The sequence below is a fragment of the Malurus melanocephalus genome, unplaced genomic scaffold (assembly GCF_030028575.1).
Source record: "Malurus melanocephalus ecotype Western Australia unplaced genomic scaffold, MMel_1.1 scaffold_231, whole genome shotgun sequence".
Lineage (NCBI taxonomy): Eukaryota > Metazoa > Chordata > Aves > Passeriformes > Maluridae > Malurus > Malurus melanocephalus.
Window position 1 is genome coordinate 924,822 of NW_026623463.1, and position 23,473 is coordinate 948,294.

The 23,473-nt window shown below is 35.3% G+C and overlaps 1 protein-coding gene across 6 annotated transcripts in view; it reads right to left on the reverse strand.

Moving 5' to 3' along the window:
• ZC3H13 (zinc finger CCCH-type containing 13) overlaps nt 1-17,963 on the reverse strand; it is a 40,358-nt gene extending 22,395 nt beyond the window's left edge. For 4 of the 6 annotated variants that reach the window (XM_057374744.1, XM_057374741.1, XM_057374740.1 and 1 more), the window contains exons 1-7: nt 17,818-17,963; nt 17,283-17,392; nt 11,782-11,893; nt 5,455-5,563; nt 3,103-3,242; nt 2,178-2,338; nt 671-868 (exon numbers count right to left, since the gene is read on the reverse strand). In XM_057374744.1, the coding sequence (XP_057230727.1) occupies nt 671-868; nt 2,178-2,338; nt 3,103-3,242; nt 5,455-5,563; nt 11,782-11,893; nt 17,283-17,392; nt 17,818-17,934 (947 nt within the window). In that variant the 5' untranslated portion in view covers nt 17,935-17,963. The remainder of the gene's footprint in view (nt 1-670; nt 869-2,177; nt 2,339-3,102; nt 3,243-5,454; nt 5,564-11,781; nt 11,894-17,282; nt 17,393-17,817) is intronic. The other 2 variants (XM_057374743.1, XM_057374742.1) reach the window with 1 other exon arrangement.
• Nucleotides 17,964-23,473: the final 5,510 nt, after the last annotated feature.

Sequence of the window (23,473 nt, forward strand, 5' to 3'; positions counted from 1 at the left end):
ACTGCTCTTCCAAACCTTAGTCTTTGCTACGCCAGTTACAAAGTAAGACTTTAGAACATGTACCTTACTTTCAGYGGTATGGAGACACCATACAGGAAATACAGGACATAGAAATACAGATCATGTATCTTTCAACTTAAGTGGACTTATATGCTCCAGGAAATAATGGAATAGTCATCGCAGTCTACCATTTTTTAAAATAAATAAATATGGATATATGCAGAAGTGAAGCAATTCCAAAATATCAGCAGCCTTTAACTACTTCAAAAATACTTTAACCTACTGAAGATCAGAGAGAGTTTAAATGCACACTACCAACTTATAAAAATACTAGTCCTCTAAGATTTCAGAAAAGCAGGCAATCAGACAAGTTTATCTTTGATAAATGTTTTGGAAAACAACCTGTTCACTGGTGAAGGTCCAAATTCCTGGAAGTAATGAAGCTTTCAAAGGGGTATTTTACAAACTTACTAAGTTCTATAATTAAAACCTACCAATATGTTATAGTCTATCAACCCATCTACATAGCACACTGAAAATACTTCGTGAGTACTGAAAAGATTGCTGGCAAAGCAAGTAAAACCACCCTTATTATTCAGTGTTGTATAAAAGATAACTTTAAAAGCAAGGTTACATTACAGTTAAAAGTTAGTAATGCAATATAACTTACCTCTGCTTCTCTTTTTTCTCCTTGTGCCTYTCAAATTCACGCCCTCTCTCCTTCACCTCCCTTGCCTTTTCCTCTGAACGTTCTTTTGCTTTATGTTTTTCTTTATGTTTTTTCCCTAGGGGTGTTTCCTCTTGTACTGGTGGAGGAGGGCTAGGGGTACGAGGACCTTTCTTTTTACTCTGGTTACTTTTAGAACTCCTAGAGTGAAATTAACAGGGCGGGGGAGGTGGGGGAAGTGGGTGTAAAAATGATGAACCGACAACTATTTCAAACAATAATTTCTCAGTCATTGACAGGAAAGTTGTAACATAAAAGGCATTGAAGCTTTTAGGACAAGATTCACCAACTCCATTAGCAAGCACCACTCAATAGCTGAACTTGACAGAAGGGTGATAGAGATGGTAAAAATTTATGTTGAGCTCTTCGATATTTACAGCCTTTTTTTCTGAAGGAAGTGAACAAAATAGGAATTGCTCTTGTTCAGACAGAASCAGTTTTTAAAGATAAAATGCCCTTACATGAACTGCATACATCAGAAAACAAAAACCATAAAGTACCTTGCCTGTTCAGACTACCATTTCTGCAACCTAATACCCCAACCATATACACAAAATTACTTGAGCAACTCATGTTTTCAGCTTAATGTTAACTACGTGACAGGATAAAGCATCTAAATATTCTTGAATAACATCTCACAATATGAAACAGTATATATTTTCCATATAATTTACCACTAAGATAAACCAAATCAGGTAGGTATCACAGCGACACATATCACTGAATGTCAGTAGCATACCAGCACAAGCAGTAATATTCCTGTAGCAGAAACAACATTGTTTTGTCCCTATTTTAAAGGGGATTTTCACTTAGCAAAAACAGACCTGTCTGGTTACATTGCTGCACTAATTTCTTTCATATCTAAAAGCTGCAAATAAATAATCAAAATGTCTTGTGGCCAGCCAGACCTTTAGAAATCGGTTTTAGAGAYTGTGTTTGGTGGCATAGAACCCAGCTCAAATTCCTTGATTTTCAGATATATTATTCTTAACTCTTCCCTGTACTCCCACATCCCTTTTCGCTCTCTCCCAAATTCTGAGAAATTCCCTGCCTTGAAAGTCAAACATTATTTCTTGAACAGTAATATGCAATACCAACAGATCGTACTTTTCAGACTTCTAAACACTTCAGTTTACAGAGGCTGCAGCATTTAAAAAAGTGTTTTCCCCTTTTCAATGGTTTATATTTTCTCATCACCTCCCAGACTCTCGACATTCAAAGAGAAAAGATCTGCTTGTACACCATGAAAATAATCAACCCACAACTACATCCATGTAATAATTTTCTGCATAAGATGATTCACAATGCATAGTTTAGAGACCCTTCCCTAAAGTTACATAATCAAGGGCACTGAAAGCAAGGAAAATGGAAAACATTATGGAAACCCCATAATAAATTTAAGAGTTGTTCTCTGTTCTCACTCACTTGCAAGATGTATCTATATACTGACCTCTGCTGATCCAAAAGTGGTGAAGAGACAGTAGATGCTTTCTTGTCTTTCTTACTAGCTGAAGATGATGATTTGGGACTGGATCTTCGTTTTGGAGATTTGCTAGACTTTCGTGGTGATGGTGATGGTGATAATTTAGATCTAACCACCTCTGGAGAAATCTTGAAGGAAAGAATATAATTAGCCAATAAGATATTGATGCTCAAAAGTGTAACTGTATGTCGATRTATGTGTCAAATATGTAAATCCAGCAAGCGAGAGTATGAGATCTTAACCATGTACAACTCTACCTCAAATAAACTCATCACATTGTTTGCAAAGAACACCATAAAAGGAAGACAACACATAAAGCATGGAGGAAGAGAAGGCGATGCATGCTGTAAATATAGTACAAGAACTGTAACTGAAAGTTTAAAAGCGGTATGCTCACAACTAACACATTTAACTGAAAGTTAAAACTAACACATTTAACTGAAAAAGAAAGACATCCTTAGAGGATTTTTTTAATCTTCCCCAACATTTCAGGGTTTCTAACACTTACAGCTTTGCCTCTGTCACTCAACTTTACTCTGTTACTATCAGGCAAGCTGGAAAATGAGATTAGCAAATGCCTTGTGTTTTCTTTTACATRCCTTCTCTGTTAACAGCTCTTACTAGCTTTTTATCATCAAAATGCATTAAATTCTACTCATTTAATAGATGACTTCACAAAGGAGAAAACTTCACTATTGTGTTGGATGATTAACCAGATACTCACTTCTAATACTCAAGCCACGTACTAATTATATAGGTGCCAGTTATTCACTATTATGTAACACAAYAGTGCATTTGTAGCCCAAAAACCTTAATCTTCTGGTAAACAATCAGAAGCCTRTGAAATGGCTGATGACTTGTCTTGTTTATTTCACATTTACATAATACAAACCTCTTTTTTAATTACTATTTCCTCTCGTTTCTCCATGTTTTCCTGYTCCAATTTCATGAGTTCTCTCTGAATCTTTTGGCGCTTCATTTCCAAAGACAGCTCATGATCATAATCATAATTAACATCTCCATTATCAGAGTCTTCATTAAAAAAAAAAAATAGATCAGTAAACAATTTCTTATGAAAAATGTAACAATAACATTTAGCCTACTGGATGCCAAGCATAAATATTTCTAYGACTTTTAAGCACTGCCTGAAAGGATCATCGAATGAATGCCTAATTTCTTCTCCAATTATGTGTGCAAACCTGAAGTAACTCCACTTAGTTCCATACAACCTGAAGTTAAAATCTTAAACTTCAATGAAAGAACACCTTAAATTCTTTCATGGACATTCATCAGAGATAGCAAATGAAACACAGTAAACCACTTATTTATATTTAAATAACAAAGAAAACTTAAACTGTGTGTCTTCACAAAGACTGAAAATATGTAGAGGACTATTCAACTGGGAAACTCACATGAAACAGATTTATRGTGATGGAGATACTGGAGAGTTTTATTTAATAGCGTCTTACAAATAATTTGCTATCTAATTACATGTACACATTACATTGATTTTGAAGTAAGAGTTCTGTATGAATCCTTTCATCACACAAACATACACTTCAAGCATTTTATCTGGTTTCACAACCTTATCACTGCTTGGTTTTAACATTAGATAAAGTGCTATTTCTCTCACTTTTTCATTAAGTCATGGACAGTTAATATCATGCTTCCAGTCTTGCAACTGAAATCCTACTGAAAATTTAATTTACTTACTCTGTTTAYATTAAATTTGTTCATTATTAATATTATTATTTAAGTCTAATGCTGAAAAAGCACTTTGAGAAAATATCTGTCAGAGAAATTATGACTTCATTAAAAAKTTATTAGCTTTCACTCCCTTCCTACATACAGGAACCATATAAAAGGTTTCACAATAACTAAATTCAGTCTACAAATTGCCTTCATGTGTCATGAATGCATGGGAACAATTTAGAGAAAAGTGTAATTCCTAACAGCATAGGTTCTTTCCCAATCTATCCATCTACTTACATAGCACTCACTAGAAACTAATAGATAGTAATTCTACTTCATCCTTATACCAACAATTGACACTACTTAGAAAAAAAAAAAGCTGAATTGTCACGATGAAAGTCTCAGTGTCTAAAACTTAAGACATTCATAGTCTATGTTTATATAGAACTTGTGGTTTTTATGTTCCAAACTTTTTCGAGTCAGGTTTTATTTCCATGTGTACATTATATTTCTCGAGGTGTGCAAAAAAAAAAAAATCTACAAAGGTGTGAATACATATTGCAGGTAATTTTCCATATTCATATATATGCCAAAGACACAGCAAAACAGGACCTGCAACACTTCAGCACACAGTATTGAAAAGCTCCCTAGTTAATGACTTTCCAAGGAGCTCCATCCTACAACTTGCAGTGCACTTCCTTGCAAACACATTCATTATATCTGAATTCTCTCAGAAGGGATCAGAATTGCCTTTTTTTTCTTGCAACATTATAACTACTTCTGAAATACAGACACTCAGAAAACTACAGAAACACCACAGCTCAGTAGAAGCTGCTGTAACAACACTATCACGTGAACTTGTACTCTCACAAAACTTGGAAGAAAACTGCCCATTATCAACAATGATAATGAAATCCCCTTGTAAGTATTAAATGAAAACCCAAACCYAAAAAACTCCACCCACCAATTCATACAAAAGTGACTACAGAAGACACTCGGCATTCTTCAAGTGTTCTTAGAACATMAATAATTCACTGATGGCCACCTTCCACTGTTATACTCATTCTAATGCAGCTTGTTAATCACACAGTTTACACCGCTACAAATTATGCAACAAAAACTGCTGACTTTTGAATACAAAGGCGTTATACCCTCTCCTCAGACTGAGCAGTTCCAAAATTACTTTAGATGCAACCTGGATTCATCTACTGACCTGAACGAGAAAGGTTCAGCCATGGAATAGACTATACCTAAATCTCTTTTAGCCTGAGTCATCAAAAGAGAGGGACAAAAAATGCCTATGTTTTTGAGTCATCAAAAGAGAGGGACAAAAAATGCCTATGTTTTTAAAGCTAGCTGGTTTAACCAGTGTAACAGTTCAACTCAGATAACTTGTTAGTTCTCCTCCAAAGAAACCTCCTAAATTAATGGCTACTGCACGGAAGTATTCTGCTTAGAAATCAAATCTTGAAGAATTCCACTTGACACACAGCCCAGTAATATCTGTTCTTTGAGGCATCAGGGGACTGTTAGCGTAATACCTTATACATACCTTCTCTATTTGTTTCCCAATCCCCATTTTCCTCTTCACTTTCTGGTGTTCGCTCCTTTGTAATTTTGATATCCTCCTTTTCTCTATGTCTTCCTCGTGAAGACTCTTTCTATAAAGGGAAAAATGCTGCATTAGAGTAAACAACTTTATTTTAAAAGAAGCCTGAAGAAGCAGATGTATTTTACACGGTATTTGGGCTGGGTTTTTTTCATAGTACAAAAAGCATTTTCCCCTTTCGCCTGTTGAACAAACACCTGCTTAAACAAGCAGAGACTCCACAGGCTACATGTTCTAATGCAATTTCATATAATCAGAATGTAAATAGCGAATGAGGAAAAGAGAAGAAAAGATTCACAAAATAAGGTGGCTTAAAGGAAGTGCAAGAGTCAAGCACACATCAGAGAAAAAAGATTAAAATAGGCACCAAAAGAACATACTAAGTTCTAAAGACCAGAAGTTTAATGAACATTTAAAGAGTATAATTTTAACAGCTTGAGCAAGAATTCTCAGCTGTAAATAAGAATATTTATATGCAAGGCAGATGAGCTTCAGAAGTGGAACCATTTAACTCTTCAGAGAATAAAGAATGGGGAAGGGATGAGATAATAAAACAAAAAAGGAGACCCTTGGCTGGCAAAAGGGGAAAAAATTCTAAAGCAACACAATAGAATCAAGTTTCATTGACAGTTTTGGGTTTGATTTTCACTCTCTCCAGGACAAGTCTAACTAATGCAGTAGCACCCATTTTCCACGTGGCAGATGGTCCTGTAAACACCAAGAAAGCCAGAGACCATCCTAGAAGAAAAAAGATAATTTCAAAAGTAAACTGATGCTKTGCTGCTCTTGTCCCCCTGCTAAATTCCAGTAGTAAAGCTGCAGAGTTCCACTACTGCAGCCGCTGACAACATACTCTATCTTCCTGGGCTCAAGTGGAATACAGGACAAAGTTTCTTCACTTAGCAAAAAAAGAAAATTCAAGCTGAGAAGTATCTTAGGTTAACTTGTTAAACAGGAAACCAAAACATCAAAGTCTATCCCATACCCCTGTTGTTCTCACCTCCCATACTGCCCTGTTTTGATTTTTGGGGATTCTTTCAAGTTGGTATGTGGGAGAAACCTCAAAAAAAAAGGAGATGTCTGAGAAGTTCACTAGCTATTTCTTATTGGGACTTAGATCTTGACTTAATTTAAAACCTTAATGTCACCTTAGAAACATATGAAGAAAAGAACATAAAATTGCAGATTATCACTCAAAAATGAGTAAAATTCAATTATTCCATTTTATTCACTAACAACTTATTCTCTAGTCTAATGATGTAAATCTTTAAAATTATGCAAAGGCCATAGCTTACTGAGTCATGCTGGTTGCCAATTTGATGAACGGCAGACAAATCTACACCCACTAAGCCATTGTCACAACACGTACTAAAAGCATTCCAGTCTAAGGGCCAGAATTGGACTATGCCCCAAAGGAAATTACTTTAAAAGGAAATTACTCTGATAAGATCTGGAAATCTGTAAGTATTCCATGCCTTCCCTGCAATCATTCTTTTTTTCCTTAAGAATATTATTTTTCTAGCTCACGCTCTATGAAGGCTGCATCTATTCTACTAAAATGTGTACTTCYGCTATATATTTCAATGAATTCCTACAACATAAACTAACAAAACCATAATTTCTTAAAAATAACTACTAGCTTCTATTATTTCAACACTACCTGTTATTAATAAACTGCCATACGAATGTTAGGACAACCTTTCCATACCAATTTAAAAGAACTTCTTAAAGCAAATTCCAAAAAATCCAAAGACTTGTCAGCTAAGAATGTGCAGAAAGTYGGAATGCTTCAAGACCAATTTAACAGCCCATGTTGAAAATACTACACAACTTGTATGCATCATGCCTACCTCTTCAAACTTACAAGTCAAGACAAGCACCTTGAAAGAACCTGTATTTTCTTCTTTGAGTGGAAAGATTCAGTAGTGGTACAATCATTTCTACAGAAGAACTGAGAACAAAAACAGCTACCAAACTGAAATACTGAATACAGGGGAAGGGGGAAGCATGGTATTKAACACTAAATATTGTTTAGTTGTCAGGAAAAAGGATTCTGACAACAGTGCACCTTGAAAAACAGTTTAGAAAAAAAAATAAATCTCAGTTTAGAAATCAAGTAAATTTTTCAAGGGTCATGCAAAGTATTAAAGTTATGATGGTTTAGAACACATGCTTAAATTTTCTCATTGAAAAATCTTCAACATATTCCTTTTATTTTACTTGTTACACTTGTAACACATTTGATTCCCTCATACTATGGGGATTAATTATTTCCTTCATATCCTTATAGACCTTCTTTACATATTTTTTATCTCTCCCTTAACAAGTCAAGATCAAAGTAAGTAAAACTCCTAAAGGCCAATAGCATGTCTTTCACTTGTACTTGAAGATGCTGTATATCCACCTCAGTCACACTTGTTAACTATTTCGCTGCAGACTCTAAAAAAATGCTATTTACTAGATGAGAAACATTAGACTTCCATAATTATGTATTTATTTACTAAAAAAAAAAAATAAAAAAAAATAAAATAAAAAGTAGCTAAACACAACAGGTGTTGGATAGATGTTGACAGTTTCACGTTGATATTCGGGAGAGATGCCACATAAGGAAGGGAAAAAACAATGACATCATGACTGACTTCTGTGAGATTTGATTTAATTTAATGTCTACTTAAGTTTAAGTTCCATGCCCCATGTGATCAGCACTCTATAGCACAAGACTTGACAGCTACTTGAACAAATTTCCCACTACTGCCAGAAAAGCCTGGCCAAGCACAAAAGGACTCATCCAATCTGTAAAACATGCTTCTAGACAAGAAGTATTATTTTGCCAACACCAGTGGAATGAATCGAAGATTCATATAACCTACAATTCTTGCATTTCAGAAATCTTGGTTTCAGTATTATCAGGTTGCACATGTTCATGCAGCAGCAAAACAAACACATTACAAAGCACAGATTCCTTTAAACCTACAGTAAGCTACCTGTATTGTAACTAGAACCTTTTGGGCAAGCACCGTACTACTTCGCTCTAGATATAATACATTTATAGTGTAAACTACTACCACACTACAGACACACGTAAGAAAATTAATCTGAAGTTCCTCTAACATTAAGAGGTGTTGCTGCCATTTCAGAGATGCAAGACAATGCTGAYTCTCATTTCCAGAGGAAATAGTGAAAAGCTACAGTGACGAAAACCACAGGTATGAAACAAGTGATACGGATTCCTTACAAAAACCTTCCTAAATGTACATTAAGTTCCTCCCACTGTTTCTCCCAAATCACTTTCCAGGTTAAGACTTTAGGTAAGACTACATACACACCAATGTAACTGTCTTCTCATAATATGGAGAAAAATACAATATAAAAAATTCCAACGGAATACAGTAACATCAGGAACCTTATCTAATTATTTGTATATAATTCATACACTAACATACATTGCTTAAGTAATTTCAAACACAAATTCAAGAAACACAGAAAGAACTGAGTTCAATGTAGGTGTCCACATAACACAATATATTGCCTCTGCAAATAATAGTACAAAGCCTAAAAATATAAAAAGGGATATAGTCTATAAACTGACCAAATAGGAAGTTTCTTCTTAAATACATACAGATTGTGCTAGCTATCTTATGTCTCCAAAGAATTAAAAAATCTCTCCTGGAAAGATTTTATACTAGCTATACTCTCTTAACTTCTGGTGGAACCTATTCAGCTTTGTGTCTCTATCTTCTGGCAATCAGGTAGAATTGTCATATATAACATAAAYAGCACTTCCCCATGTCATTTCCAAATTTGCCACTCTTTCTACTGGGATTAAGTATGAACATGACGCATCTAACTTACATTCTCTCAAACATACATTATATGCACTCATCCCATGATCTTTCTTCTCCCCAGTTTATTTCTCACCTCTTTGCCCACTTCAAGAAGACCTTTGACTGTATTTTCTTGCATACAGGTGATGACAATCAAACAGCATTTCAAATAAAACTGGACCATGAATTTCTACAGCATATTATTGATCATTTTATATTCCATTTTTATATACTTGAGTGTTTGCTCCTACAACTGTGACTTTGCTTGGAACACATGGTTTCATTGAGCTGTCCACAATAACTTATTTTTTTTACTGCATGGTTTCAGTTACTTTTTAAAAATTCATTTTTTGTTTTAAATACTTTCTTCATTGTGCATTACCTTGCACTTGCCAACACCGAGTTTCATCTGCCATTGTACTGCCAAAAACTATCTTTCCCAACCCCTGAGGAATTCCTCAGACTTCAGTAATCTCAAGTACTGTTTTCACATCTTCTGCAAAGTTTCACATTTGGGATCTCCAACATTTTTTCTACATTCTTTAAAGTTACAGTTCTCTAAATGAATTACCATAGCATTCTGTGTAATTCAATTTCAAATTAATCTAAAATTTTCCCCTCAGCTGGCTTCTAAACCTAAAATACTATATAAGCTATTCTTTGACTATCTATACATAGGCCTCAAAAGCCTTGTTATAAAACAGGTTTGACCTGTTTTCTCTTAACCACTACTCTCCATSGAAGCTTCAGTCTAGCAGGATGCTGAAGCACTGATTTTGTCTGCAGGAATGTTTCTGATTGGTCTTTTTTTCTTTCTTTTTAACCAAAATTATGAAACTTCTTACGAAACAGACTACCTTTTATTATTTCAAAGTTTTCTTATCCAGCTCCACTGTTACCCCAAAAGCTTTAATACAATATGGCAACATACTAGATCTCCAACATAACAGCAGCTCCGCCGACGGAGCAAGATTTTTCTTAGAAGTTCAGTCACTTGAATCTTCTGTCCTTTTAGATATCCTGGTGCTTTGGAAAGCAACTCTTGACGACTGTCCCTCTTCATCTATTTGTTCCACAAAGTTTTCTTTGATATCCCGTATTTTGAGAATTGCCTCCATGGAATTAAAACAAAAGTTCAGTAGTTTCCTCAACCTTCCATTTTATGAGATGAAGAAGAGCATTTCTTACTCTGCCATGTGTTTAATCTCTAAATAATTCTTTGAATCTTTAACAGACCTACTAATTCTCCAGCTCCTTTAAATTCTTGCTTCCAGTTCACTTTCACTTGGGTTTAGTTGTTTAAGAGTGTTTTATTATTACATTAATAGAACACTATAAAAAGCAAGGTTAACTAACCAAAAGTAAGAATTACATCAAAATCAGAGTTGCACCAGGACAGAAGTTACAGCAAATTTTTAATGACGGTTGGAAAAAAAAATTTTCCCACCAACCATGTACTCAATAACTGAACAGTTTATTCAAACTACTAGAAAATAAAAGAAACACATTTCAGTAAAAAGATTGAGCGTTTACACAAATTAACAGCAACTGAAAACATGATTGGAAGGTAAGCCATTCTGTTAAATTTAATGATAGCAGCTGCTGCTGATTTATTTACAGCTGACATAAAAAATTCATTTTACACAGCAAGTAGGAACAGACCAAGAGCAAATAATAGAATATTGTAATTACCTGCAGAAACAAAACTGATTTTTTACAAATAAAATTTAAAAAAATTATTCATATGAAGATGGTCTTAAACATGATGCAGGAACACAGCGGTGCTATTGCTACACAGGTACAGGGTCGCACTATGAACTCTATTCCTATTTGTTTGTAACATCAGGAATGGATAACACAATTTAAAAATAAGTAAATTTATTTGAGTGCCACAGAGTTGCAGAAAGATGTTTTAAAAAATGAGAACAATAATGAWTTTTTTGCAAAATCCATTAAGTGAGCAGTTGGGGTGCCTGATGAGAATGTGAGGRGGAAGGCAAAATGAACCAGCACTATAGTAACGGCATGGTTTCATCAAAAGCAAATTTGGGATGAACAACTTAAGTCATGATGCATGTATACAATGGATACAAATAAGTATTGGGGGAAAAACAGTAGACAACTGGAACAATGGTTAATATACTTTCTTGGCAATAATCAAAGGGTCTGCACTGTTATTAAATACTTGTTTATCAGTATTTATAACACATTTTAAGTCTGTGGGATTTATAAAATCTTTAGGAAACAAAAGACCAGAAAGCATCATAAAACTGCAAAAACGTACAATTATTAAGACACTTCATAACAAAGTATGTGATATGCTATGTACAAAATGATCAGTTCATTAAAACATTCTCAATATTACAAGTCACAATGATAAGATTTCTAGGACACACTGCCCAATTGCTACTGAGGAATTCTGGAGTTCTGCAAACTCCACTCTTACCCTAACAGGAGAGGATGACTCCTCTGCACTTCGTTTCTGTGGCTCTGCCTCAACATCTTGGCGTTTGTTCTTCATTCTTTCCCGAAGATCTCCAGTGGGTCTTTCTGGTGACCTGTATAATATAGAAACATAATATAACCAGTTCTACGGGACTATCTTTAAAGGAATATGATCTGTCTTTTAACTATTATTTTATTAGTATAAAAAGATCTAAACCTCCCACCCAGAGGCAAAGTGGATGAGTAAGAAAATATTCCATTCTAAAGGGCTTAAGCATACAAAAAAAAMCCAACCCTTTCAGAAAGTAAAGGAAGACTTGACTCTAAGATGAAAAATTACTTGTATGTATATATGGCATGACTTAGTTACTACTCCAGATCAGCTTCAGATGATCCTATCCAGAACAAATAATCTTTTTCTGACCATCATGCAAACATTTCAACATTTAGCCTTCTCCATAATCTAGGCTGCAACGATTTTTATATATGTAAGTATCTCTCTATATGTATCATACATACACTTAAAACCACAATTAATGCAGAGTCAAACTCCTATAGACTAGTAATGACAGTCACAGAGAAGCACAACCCTGAAGGTGGAYGAAGTCTGCAAGCAGGGTCAACATAACCTAAGTACCATCCTCCCATGGTCTCAGTGAGGCTGCTACATAGGAAAACTCTGTTGCAAGACCATGAACCAGAAATTTACTACTGAGGCCTCTTCCATTTTCCACCTTGCAGTAATATAATTATTCCATTATTTAATTACAAAATACTGGATGAACTCTAATAGTCATGCATCTTTATGATGTATTTTCTGTAAAAGATACTACTGTGATGTGGAATGGCAAGAGGACCATCCTACACTACTACAATTTTGTCACCTCATGATTCACGAGCTCATTTACCCTTAAAGACTTAAAAGAGAACAACCATTGCATTGGCAAGGCACTGGCACAGGTGCCCAGAGAAGGTGTGGACAACCCCATCTCCGGCAGTGTTCAAGGCCACGCTGGCTGGGACCCTGAGCAACCTGATCAACTGGAATATGTCCCTGTCCGTGGCAGGGGGTTGGAACTAGATGATCTTTAAGGTCCCTTCCAACCCAAACCATTCTGTGATCCTATGATTCAAACAAATTTCTAAGCTAAGGGAATGTAGGAGCTGTTTCAGATGACCTTTCAGTTCAAGAAAACAAATTTTGTCTTCATATAGCTTGATGGTGAAGTTAGTACTTCTGTGATAGCTGTTAGCTGGAATTATAGATTCTTCTGTGAAACGATTGTGTAGAAGTACAATATCTGTGCCCATCAGTTTACACTAAAGAATCATAAAGAGATACTAATGCTGTATTATTTGATTAGAAGAGTTATATGTAATATTTGAAAATTGAAATTGGTATTTCTTTTGTTTTTCAGGCTGAATCAGTTTTCATTGAGAAAGCACTTTTTCCCACTCTTCCTGTCACATAATATATAAAGAGTAAATTGTCTTTCACAGTCTATGCACACMAAAGTTTTAATTAATACCATTTCATTTTCAATCTACACATATTTTAAAAAGTCATTTTTTCCACTTCCTCCTCTGCACTGTTTTCTATATTTAATTCTTTAAACTGCATCATAAGGTTAAATGTACAAGGACCTACAGAGAAAAATACCAATGATTAATTTTTAAATGCATTTAATTCTCCGTGAAATTGTAAATACACATCAATGTAGGTCAGCTGAAATGTACAGAACAATAGAGCTCTGCTTTTTTCATCACTAAGGATCAAATAATATCTGGCACACAAACAGAAACAAGTTATCTTCTCTGCATGCATGACTATATGATTCAAGACATATTTCCTTAAAGAGTCTGAGTTTAGTAAAGGTTATGATTCAACGTATTTTCCCTCCCCCCATATTAAAAAGGTATTTTTGCATTACCAAAACTTTCTGAAGCATTCCAMCCATCAGCTACCTCAACAGATAAACTGTCTTTCAACATTAAAGTGCAATTCAATGCCTTAATTTTTAATAATATTTAAGTTACAATAAAAAGTATTTGGATTACTGAAACTGCCTTTTAAGTTACATTTTAAGTTAAGAGGCAGAAATATTTTCAATAATGTACTTGTAATATCGTTCCTCAAGAGGAACACTTTCAGGAAAAAATCCGATTAGCTGAAGGTAAAGTACTTGCACTGAATGCTGCTCATGTACCTTTCAGAGGGCCATCTGATATTTTAATACTTTTTTTTTTTAAGTTTTAGGCTGGAGTAAAAAAAAAACACCAAACCATTTCACTCTCAATTAAGAAATTTTTTCTTCCCTCTCTTTCTGAAAAAATGTATTTTGCTACAGCAATATTAAAATCTACTTAAATACTATTTAAGTTATGAAAAAAACCCACAGAAATTTAAAAGGTACACATTCAGGGCTTGGGTTAGTTGGTCAATTTTTTGTTTCATTTTGCTGTTACTGGGTCAACTTTTTCAGCTTTAGGAGAACACCAAAGCAAAGCCATGGTAATCACTCTCTTTCACCAAGGACATMATAACCCTCCAAAAACTCTAATACAATAAGACTGAAAATCAATCAAATTTACAAAAAAAATTACACAGGAAGCCGTGACTGTTTTCAGATGCTTTGGCTTAATGCACAGAAAAACAAGCTGGTCTACTAGCTGATTTTTCTTTTATGTGTATCACAGATTCTTTTCTACGTAACTTTTCTCCAACCCACTCCAAAAGGGATCTTTATTTATTTTATCTTTATATTTATTCCAGAAAATACTCACTGTTGAACTTCAACAGATCATGACRATTTACCTCTGCAATTTACGATGATATGGCTAGAGTGCAACTGCCAGAACCTTTCACACAAAAGGCATTATGTAATTTCTTTTCAGTATTTTGAGCTGGGCTCATCTTTTAAATAAGRCCTAAAATGCAGAATTTCCTCATTTCAAATTTTAAGCAGTGCAGTTAAGTGATTTTAAACAGCAATACTTCCTGCAACAGTTCAGKTCTCCCCATTCAACAGCATTTAGGAAATGCACATTCATAGCAGTGCCTCCCTTTGCTTCTGTACTTCTTACAGTGTCAGGAACAAGTATCCAGCAACAGGCACACCTTCCAACACACCTACCTGAGGATACCTCTGTGAACCTGTGTGAAAACACACGTGTGCACAGAGGCAGATGACCATTATTGGTGTATCATGTACATATTATAATTAGTCAATAAACACTGCCCTGTTTTCCAGTTTCCCATACTACACAATTTGACACTTTCAAAATCCATACATTCTTTCCTAATATGGCTGCTGGCTTAGTTCAGTTTTTAAATGCAGTGTGATGACCCTGAATAAAGAGGATCAGTCAGACTAAGAAAAAGACCCTGCAATAGCATACATTCTGACAATATCACAAAGAAGCCAGCCAAGAAGCTGCCAAGCAACTGACCTTCAATCTACAAGTGCAGAAAGAGCAAAATTCATTGTGGGATAGCTTGTCTACACACAGGTCTTAGTTATCTTCTCCTTACTTCTGATGTCTGGAAGACTGGCAAGTCTAATATGGAATTTTTAATGCTATCATCAGCTAAGTTTTATGTAAAAACATGTTAGGTTTCATTCTTATAGTAAGATTAAAATTCATGTAGTAGGAAGAAGCATTATSTTTTTCACACTTTAGAGTCAAGTTTTCTTGCTGTCTGGTGATGTTCTGAACTATAGGAGGCATAATGCTCAGAAAAAAACCATTAACAATGGGATTTACTGAAGACAGGTAGGRAACTGAAGGCAAAGGTATGAAGACAGAAACACAGCAAGACATGCTTTGTCCATCCTGCAAAGCAGATGAGACTTCACCAGTAGGCCTGGCTGAACACATGCAGACATGCTGCCATTTTCTTATCCCAGATACTTGAACAAGAGTAGTGCTTTGACTGAACTGATGTGGAAGCAGCATTAGTTTGGCTTGCAAGAAGCCAGTAAAACTGCATTTGAAGTGCCTGATAACATTTGTGAAAATCTCTCCAATGTTAAATGGCATGAAAATGCCACCATTTTATTATGTACATATTATGTACCAGCTTTTTCTATGCCTGGCCAAAAGCTATTAGTAGAAACTTCTGAAGACAGGCACAGTTCTTTCATTTGTCTGTTTTAGGAAGTGTGTGGGGATGGTGGACTTCCTCCCCCGCTTTGCTTTTAAGAACACCTTTATTAAATGCTGAATGTGCCAAGCAAATAAGCAGGAAGACTTGTCCTTTGACTTTTTCATAGTCCTAGTAAAAAAGCTAGCAATAAAAAGAAGGAAATCAACATTTTTCTTAAATGTCAGTGGAAGCAGAAACACAACTTTAATCATTAAAAGAAATGTCACTTTTCTTCAAATGACCAAGCAGAACTACGCACTGAGTGTTCCAAACACTGAAAGCAAGGAGAAAGTGACATAACAGTTTTAAAATTTAATCTCTACRAGTAAATCACTTGTTTTATTCATTTGGAACATTCAGTACAGAACAGAACAAAATCTTTCACACACCAAAAGAAACACTAACTCAGTGATGTATTTTGTATCCAAGCTGCTATCACCTTAGAAGCAATGGAAGATCAAACAAGCAAAGTCAAGATCATCCTTAAAGCATGCCACAGGAATGGGAAAAAGAACCAGACACAGAACCCTAACCTCATGCCAACCCTCCTGTTGTTACTTTACACTTTGATGTTTCAGTGTGCTCATCCATAATCTAGAGGCAATACTGGCATTACTGTAGCATTATGAGGGACATCTGTTTGTAAAACATGAAGCCTTCACAGATAGAGGTACTCTGCTAAAACAAAAACATCTTTCTGTCCTTTACAGCAAGAATATTACRAGGTTACTGCCACATTTAGTTTCAGTTAATTTACGTGTTATGCCACACAAAGGACAGTCAAAAACAAAATTTAATTTTTAGTAACATATGAAGAGACATAGAATAAAAAATATTCTCTTCTGAAAAATAACTGACTCTCCTCCTACAGTACAGAATATTCTTCTACATCTGACAGATAAAATCAGAAAGATATGTTTTGAAGAGAAGTTTTCTCACAACAGGAGAGAAAGGATAGACATTCATCACACAGCATAGCAAAGGCAGAAGGGCTGTGAATGTGAGCATTGCTGTAAGTGATTGCGAACCAGCATTTTAGTACAGGACAGAAAARTATACCAGAAAGCAGGGACACTAGACCAAAACAAAAAAAGTATTAGGTACTTGAGCTTCCTGTTTCAAGTAATTAAGTAGTTAATCTGCATCCAGCACACTCCATTTTTTTAAAGCTGTATAGACACAAAAATCCTGCACATTGACAAAACAATTGTTTTGAGCAGCTTCATAAGGCAACTTGTTATCGATATAACACACAATTAGGCACACCACAGCATTTCACTTAAAAACAAAATACATAGTTGCAAAAGCTATTTTCCTACAGCATGTGAAGAATTCAAAGTGAGTTCTTGATTTACCTTCTATAACTGCTGCTATAGCCTTTACCTCGTGGTGAAGGGCCATGTACGAATCTACATGTGTTCCCATAGAGGCAGTTGCCAGTCTTCAGCCAGTTACGGCACTGTGTCTAAGAGACAGACATTACTGGGTGAATTTCACACTCCTTTCTGGAAATACCATTGGTGTGAGTGTGGCAGAACAAACAAATGACTCTACATTAAGTCCCATTTATCTGTAATTTCTGTCCACCAGTAATATAATTGATTTTTTAAAAAATCAACAATGAGCATCAGGTCTGGCAGCAAAAAATTTAGGYTGGTGGAAATATTAATATGCACAGTACTACTGCTCCATCCAGAAGCTGGCAAAACACACGTTATTTGAAAATTCTAGTATTAGCATGTTGAACATCCATGCGTTAAGGAGTTCTTTTCACCTTAACATCAGTGACATCTGAGCATTTGGTGCTTGTGAGCTACATTCCCACCACATTAATCCTGGAAAAGAAGATGCTGGGGTGGGGAGGAAAAGAAGAATGCTTTTACAACTCACCTCTGCAGTACTTCCAGTGCTGGGTCCAAGCCTTTCAAACACACTGGGTCTTCGGGATGTACTATCGGATATGGTCTTGGTATTTTCCACTGTGACTTTCCTTCTAATTTTTGACATTTTGTACTACTTCAACCAAAAAAAAAAGCAAAACTGTAAAATCCTTCAGTTTGGGGCTATTGACACTGAACTCACATGAATAAAATAGTATGATATACGTTGCAAGAGTTGCTGCAGAGGTGATGAAGAAAGAAAAAGAAGTCATAAATGAGCGAAATGTATCTAACAACCAGGAATGTTTCTGATTTGAACTACTCAGCTGAACATCAGTAATGATCATTTTTCATTTTATTTCATAACCTGCTTTKGATTCTTCAGCTTCCCCTTGGGAAAGATCATATGACATATTATTCGTTTAAGCTGCAAACACCACACAGGACAGATGCTTTCTTTCATCATGTATTTTTGGTGCAAGAACTCAAGTGACTTGAAGTGAATAGAACCGTTAATGTTATTTCATCAGCCCCTCAGAAACCAGTTCCAAACATGAAAAATGCCTCCAATTTTTGAAACAAATTTCAAAAAATCAAAGCCTCATTCCCCCCTCACTTTGTTGTGTAYGGCAACCTACTGAAAACCATCTTGTTATCATTCACCATCTATGTTTGTTACCAGTCTGACTCCTACAACTATTTGTAATCACATGAGTTTAGGAAAAAAACCAAACCAAACTCCATACTGATGATACACTTCTTAAGCTGCTCAATAAGTAGCTCTTTTTCATTAAGAAAAAACGGATTTTAAAGGAAATACARCATAACTTTGATAAATAAGAAGCCTCGTTTATCTTACCTGAGAAAGAAAGGAGTTACACGGAAAAAAATATTTAAAGAAAAAAAAAAGGAATATATATTTTTATCACTAGAGACAGATTGTACAAAATGGGCAAAACGCCTCAAAAACTTGTCCATTCTTTACGTGCTACTTGTGCTACACAGAAAAAAAAATCAATTTGGGAAAATCTGCCAGGTGCTCAACAATTTACACACAGCTCAAAAAAACACCTCTCTGTTGTACTGCAATGTGCCATCACACTCATTAATCAGCAGAACATGATTACTCAAAGACTAATCTCCTACCCTTCTGCTGCTGTCTATTCTTCTCCTATGCATGTGTCACCCATTTAAGACACACATACACAAACTAATATCTCATACACAAACAGGTTACAAACGACAAAGTTCAGCCATAAAGCCAGAATAATACACATTTTAACTAACATCCACCTAAGTGGATTAATACACATTTTCACCATTTGATCAGCAGTATGTTCCCAGAGTATCCAGATTGTAAGATTACATTTCACAGAAACAAAATATTGTAATATATAAATGTGGACTCTTCATTATCTGAACCCTACAGTTATTTCCACGACAAGACCTAGGAGTCTGACATTTGTGCCCTTTCTACAGACAAAATGCTGAGCTGAAGCTCTTGTGAAAAACGTCAAATCCTTTATAAACAATGGAAGAAAGAAAACTCTCACTGTGTATTTGAGATTTCTCAGTAGAGCTCTGCTCTACTGACTCCTTCTCCAAGCTTCTGATTATCTGAAGAATTTTAACCTCATAAATAAGGTTCAGATAATCAAGAAGTTAATCAAGATGTTCAGGGAGGGTATAAGTTAACCATATGGTATATACCAAACATTAAACACAATGGTTAACATCAATTAGTGGAAGCGGACAGTCAAACAGTAGAATTTCCAGTAGTATGAAATTATTTGGGTTAGTAAAATCTATGGAGAATAGAGATTTCCAGAAAGATCTAATTGAGTTAAGAGAATTCACTAATACAACAGCAGATGAAATGCAAATAAATATAATGCAATGCACACAAGGAGAAATGATTTTGTCTAAATATCTGATGAGATCAAATTAGTCCAGTCTTCTGAGAAAAATAATTAGGAGTCATTGTGGACAGCTCAATGTGCAGCAATAGTTAAAAAGTCTGAGACGATAAACTATTAAAGTTAGAAAGCAAAACAATACCAGGTCTCACTTAGCTGAGCACCCTTMCATTTCAGGATTCTCATAGAATTTTAGAAAAAAAACTGCTAAATTTCTACAGTTTCACGCAGCCACACCCTTTAATAGAGGATATAAAAATCAACTGGCACATGCAAAAGCATTTTTATTAAGACAATCATATAACAAATGCCTAATTTGGATTAAATATTTACAATTAAAAGAGCCACATCTGAAATAAAAAGGATTAGATAACACTGGCAATGGCATAGGGAGAGGGTTCAACACATGAAGGACAGATGAGYCCATCTAATACACAAGTACAGTACACACTGACATTGCAGGAGCACACAGAAAATTCATTGATTTTGCCTCTTAATATGAATTTTGAATTATTTTATTTTGAAAGAAACAGAGGCAAAACTTTCATTTTAAACATTAATTTTTACCCAGTATACAGTACCTTTTCAGAATTAACTTGCAAAGGAAGTTATGATGATGACTAGTCTTAAAAGGATAATTATAATCACAGGATGAAGCAGGCAACATCATCATAACTGAACAGATAATTTAATTTCAACTGCCTTTTCCCCTGCATTTTGGCATAAGGAAATTAAAAATACCATCCATACTTGAATATTCTAAGGTTTGTAAAATCTCTTATTAAAAAAAAAAAAAACCAAAACAAGACTTGAAACAAGAAACAAAAACCTGCTTTATTTCAGGTAGCATTCTGTCAATTCTATCCTCGTAGTCTAGCCTTTATCTACTAGTTTGTAATTAACAACAGATCCTTTACTAACAAAAGAGATATTTCACGATGGATTACTCTAAGGAAACAAGCCCAGCATGCTCTGAGCTCACAGCGTATTACTTTCTGAATGCATATGTTTTCACCTGAGGCCCTCACTCATGCAATGAGAACTGCATGACATTTCACTGCTTAATGAATAYAGATGTCACCAAAGGCTGCAGAATCAGAGTCCAGTCACATTATTCTGACGCAAACTGAGGAATTTTGCTATGTCAAACAAAATGTTACATTTGAGAGACTGGATTTGCCAATGCGGTTGGTCTCATTTTCATTCTTCAGGGACCAAGCGAATTAGAAAAAATTAAGAGACTATTAAAGCAGTATTGAAAAATTCAGATGCATAATGACATGTTTTGTGTTTCTGAGAAGGTTCCTTGTTCATAAACAAATACAGTGAAGGGAAAAAGTCATGTGTTTAATTTCCAAATTTCTCAAACTGCACATTAATGGACAACGAATAAAAATTTAAATTGAATATCCCATAAAGACTCCCTTTCTCACACAWTTTCACCTTCCACTGTTTTACCACTGATCATCACAGTCCTGCTACCAATCCCACACTGATCGCCACTGCACTGACATTCCATCAGATGTCTGTGCCTCTGAATTACCATCTCCTTATCAAACACTAATGTGGGATTAGACARTAGTGAATACCAGTGTGGACTGAGCCTTGAGAACTCTCAACATTTTAAATAATTACTACCAGGATTAAAGAAAAAAAAATTAAAACTTAAAAATTTCTGAGTAGAATATGATGCACTTCTCTATTTCAGGTACATGTCTTCACATTGTTAAATCTACTTTGGGGCACTGAACTTTCTGCTATTTCTGAAACAGAATGAAATTTCTGAAACTAAGCAAAATTAACTTGATTTTCCTAAAACAAATTCTATACCTAAAATTATCACTGTAAATTATCACATTTCCATGCATAAGTAAGATCCAAGACAAYCTTTACAGTAAGTTAGGAATATTATAGCACTAGGATAACACATTCACAGATGCATCCATGTTATTCTGCAAATGGAGTGACTTTCCCAGGATGAGAAACAATCTGTTAATGACATTAATTATACTACCATTTGAAGGAGAATAACAGAGTGTTATTTACATGAACCATCTACAATGTRGACAGACTTGAGAGAAGTGAGAGCACCTAGCGGGTACTAACCAATGAACTGAAATCAATGAGGCATGATATGATTGACACAGCATTCAATGAAATTCTGCATTTCTTATTACCAGTACTACTACATTTTGGTGTCAAGCACGCTTAACATTTTTTTTCAAAATTAGTGTGATATTATCTAAGTCATAATCAAGAGATATCTGAAACATCTGGTTTTCTGTCAGATAAACCTAATCCAGCCCCCTGAAAAAATGAATCCTGAAGGATTCTACAGGAAAACTAGAAACTGAGGYGTAACAGAACAAAAGCAAAGTTCAAAACCAAAAAAACATTTAAGGAGATAAAGATCTCTTTAAGAAGTCTGAGACATCAGTCAAAAGCATGTCAATGTCCGCACATGCACACCACACACAAGCTAAACATTATGTCACTTCAGAAAATCCTACCTGTGAAGAGATAAATAATATGCCATTTCAAATAACAAGTGAAATTACTTTGAAGTCCTACAGAAGTTTAAATATAAGCTCATTATAACACTCTTTGATAAAAGTAAATGTGTGTTGAAAACTAAGTAACAGCTTTGAGAATGGCKCCCTGCACTTTTCAAAATTAAGAGCTTTTACCTGAAAATATTTTGGGTCCTTTTACAACATTAACATTTCCATGTCACAATACTAATAAAATAGCAGTATTTGAAGGAGCTCCATGGGTTTACTACCTAAAAATATTACTAATAATGATAAAATGCATTCATAATGAACCTTCCAAAAGGACTGTCAAATATTCACACAAAGAAGCCTATTTGAAACAAAACTAGAAATTAATCCAAATTTACTTTAACAACTCCTTGTTGGTAACCCATCACCATACTAAATGAATGCATCCCTCTAATTTAACACAATATTTCTCCATCAGTAGCAACAAGCAACTGCTAATTATGTTTGCACAAGTATAAAAACATGGTTGGCTTTCCACAGGTGAATAAAAACATCAGGCCCCAGTACCACACCAGTATAGAGTATTCCATGTCTTGTCTAACAAAGTTTCCATACTCAAAGAAGATGTTTTCCCCAGACTAAAGGAGAGTCTATGCAGACTGGCATGGACAGGTCCATCCAAGTTCACTCTGCCTTAGTAYCCAGCTTGCTGGATACAAACTATACACACCATCTCCAATCTGTGAGCTGGATTAGCACATTAGCATGCTGTCGCTCTCAGCAAACATACTGAGAAGCAGGGTGTATTATCTCGGGCACAGTCACATAAAGCCACACACCTTTATGTGTCTGGAGTCTGTCCATTCCCGTCTGCACAGAAGCAGAGTATTTCATCACCAGCCCAAGATCCCTGAAGGYGCTGGTTGCTAACTCACTAAGAGCCTGATCTTCAGTCTTGGAGAAGGCTGACTAGAAATCAACGGTGGAGTGAGAATCCATTGAGGAGCCAAAGGTGAGGCCCTAAGCAGACTATCCATAACACACTAACCCAACATGCCAGGCTACAAGATCTGGAAGGGATGGGAGTTAGCTATAGCCACTACCTGAAGGAATGATGATGAGTGAATTTACACAAGCGAAATTAGTAGTCTCTCTTGAGCACATAAAGCAGAAACTATTTTACTGCCAGAAAGTGGGAGAAGAGTACTATTGAAGTGGAGATAAAAAACCAAACAAAACCAAAATCAAA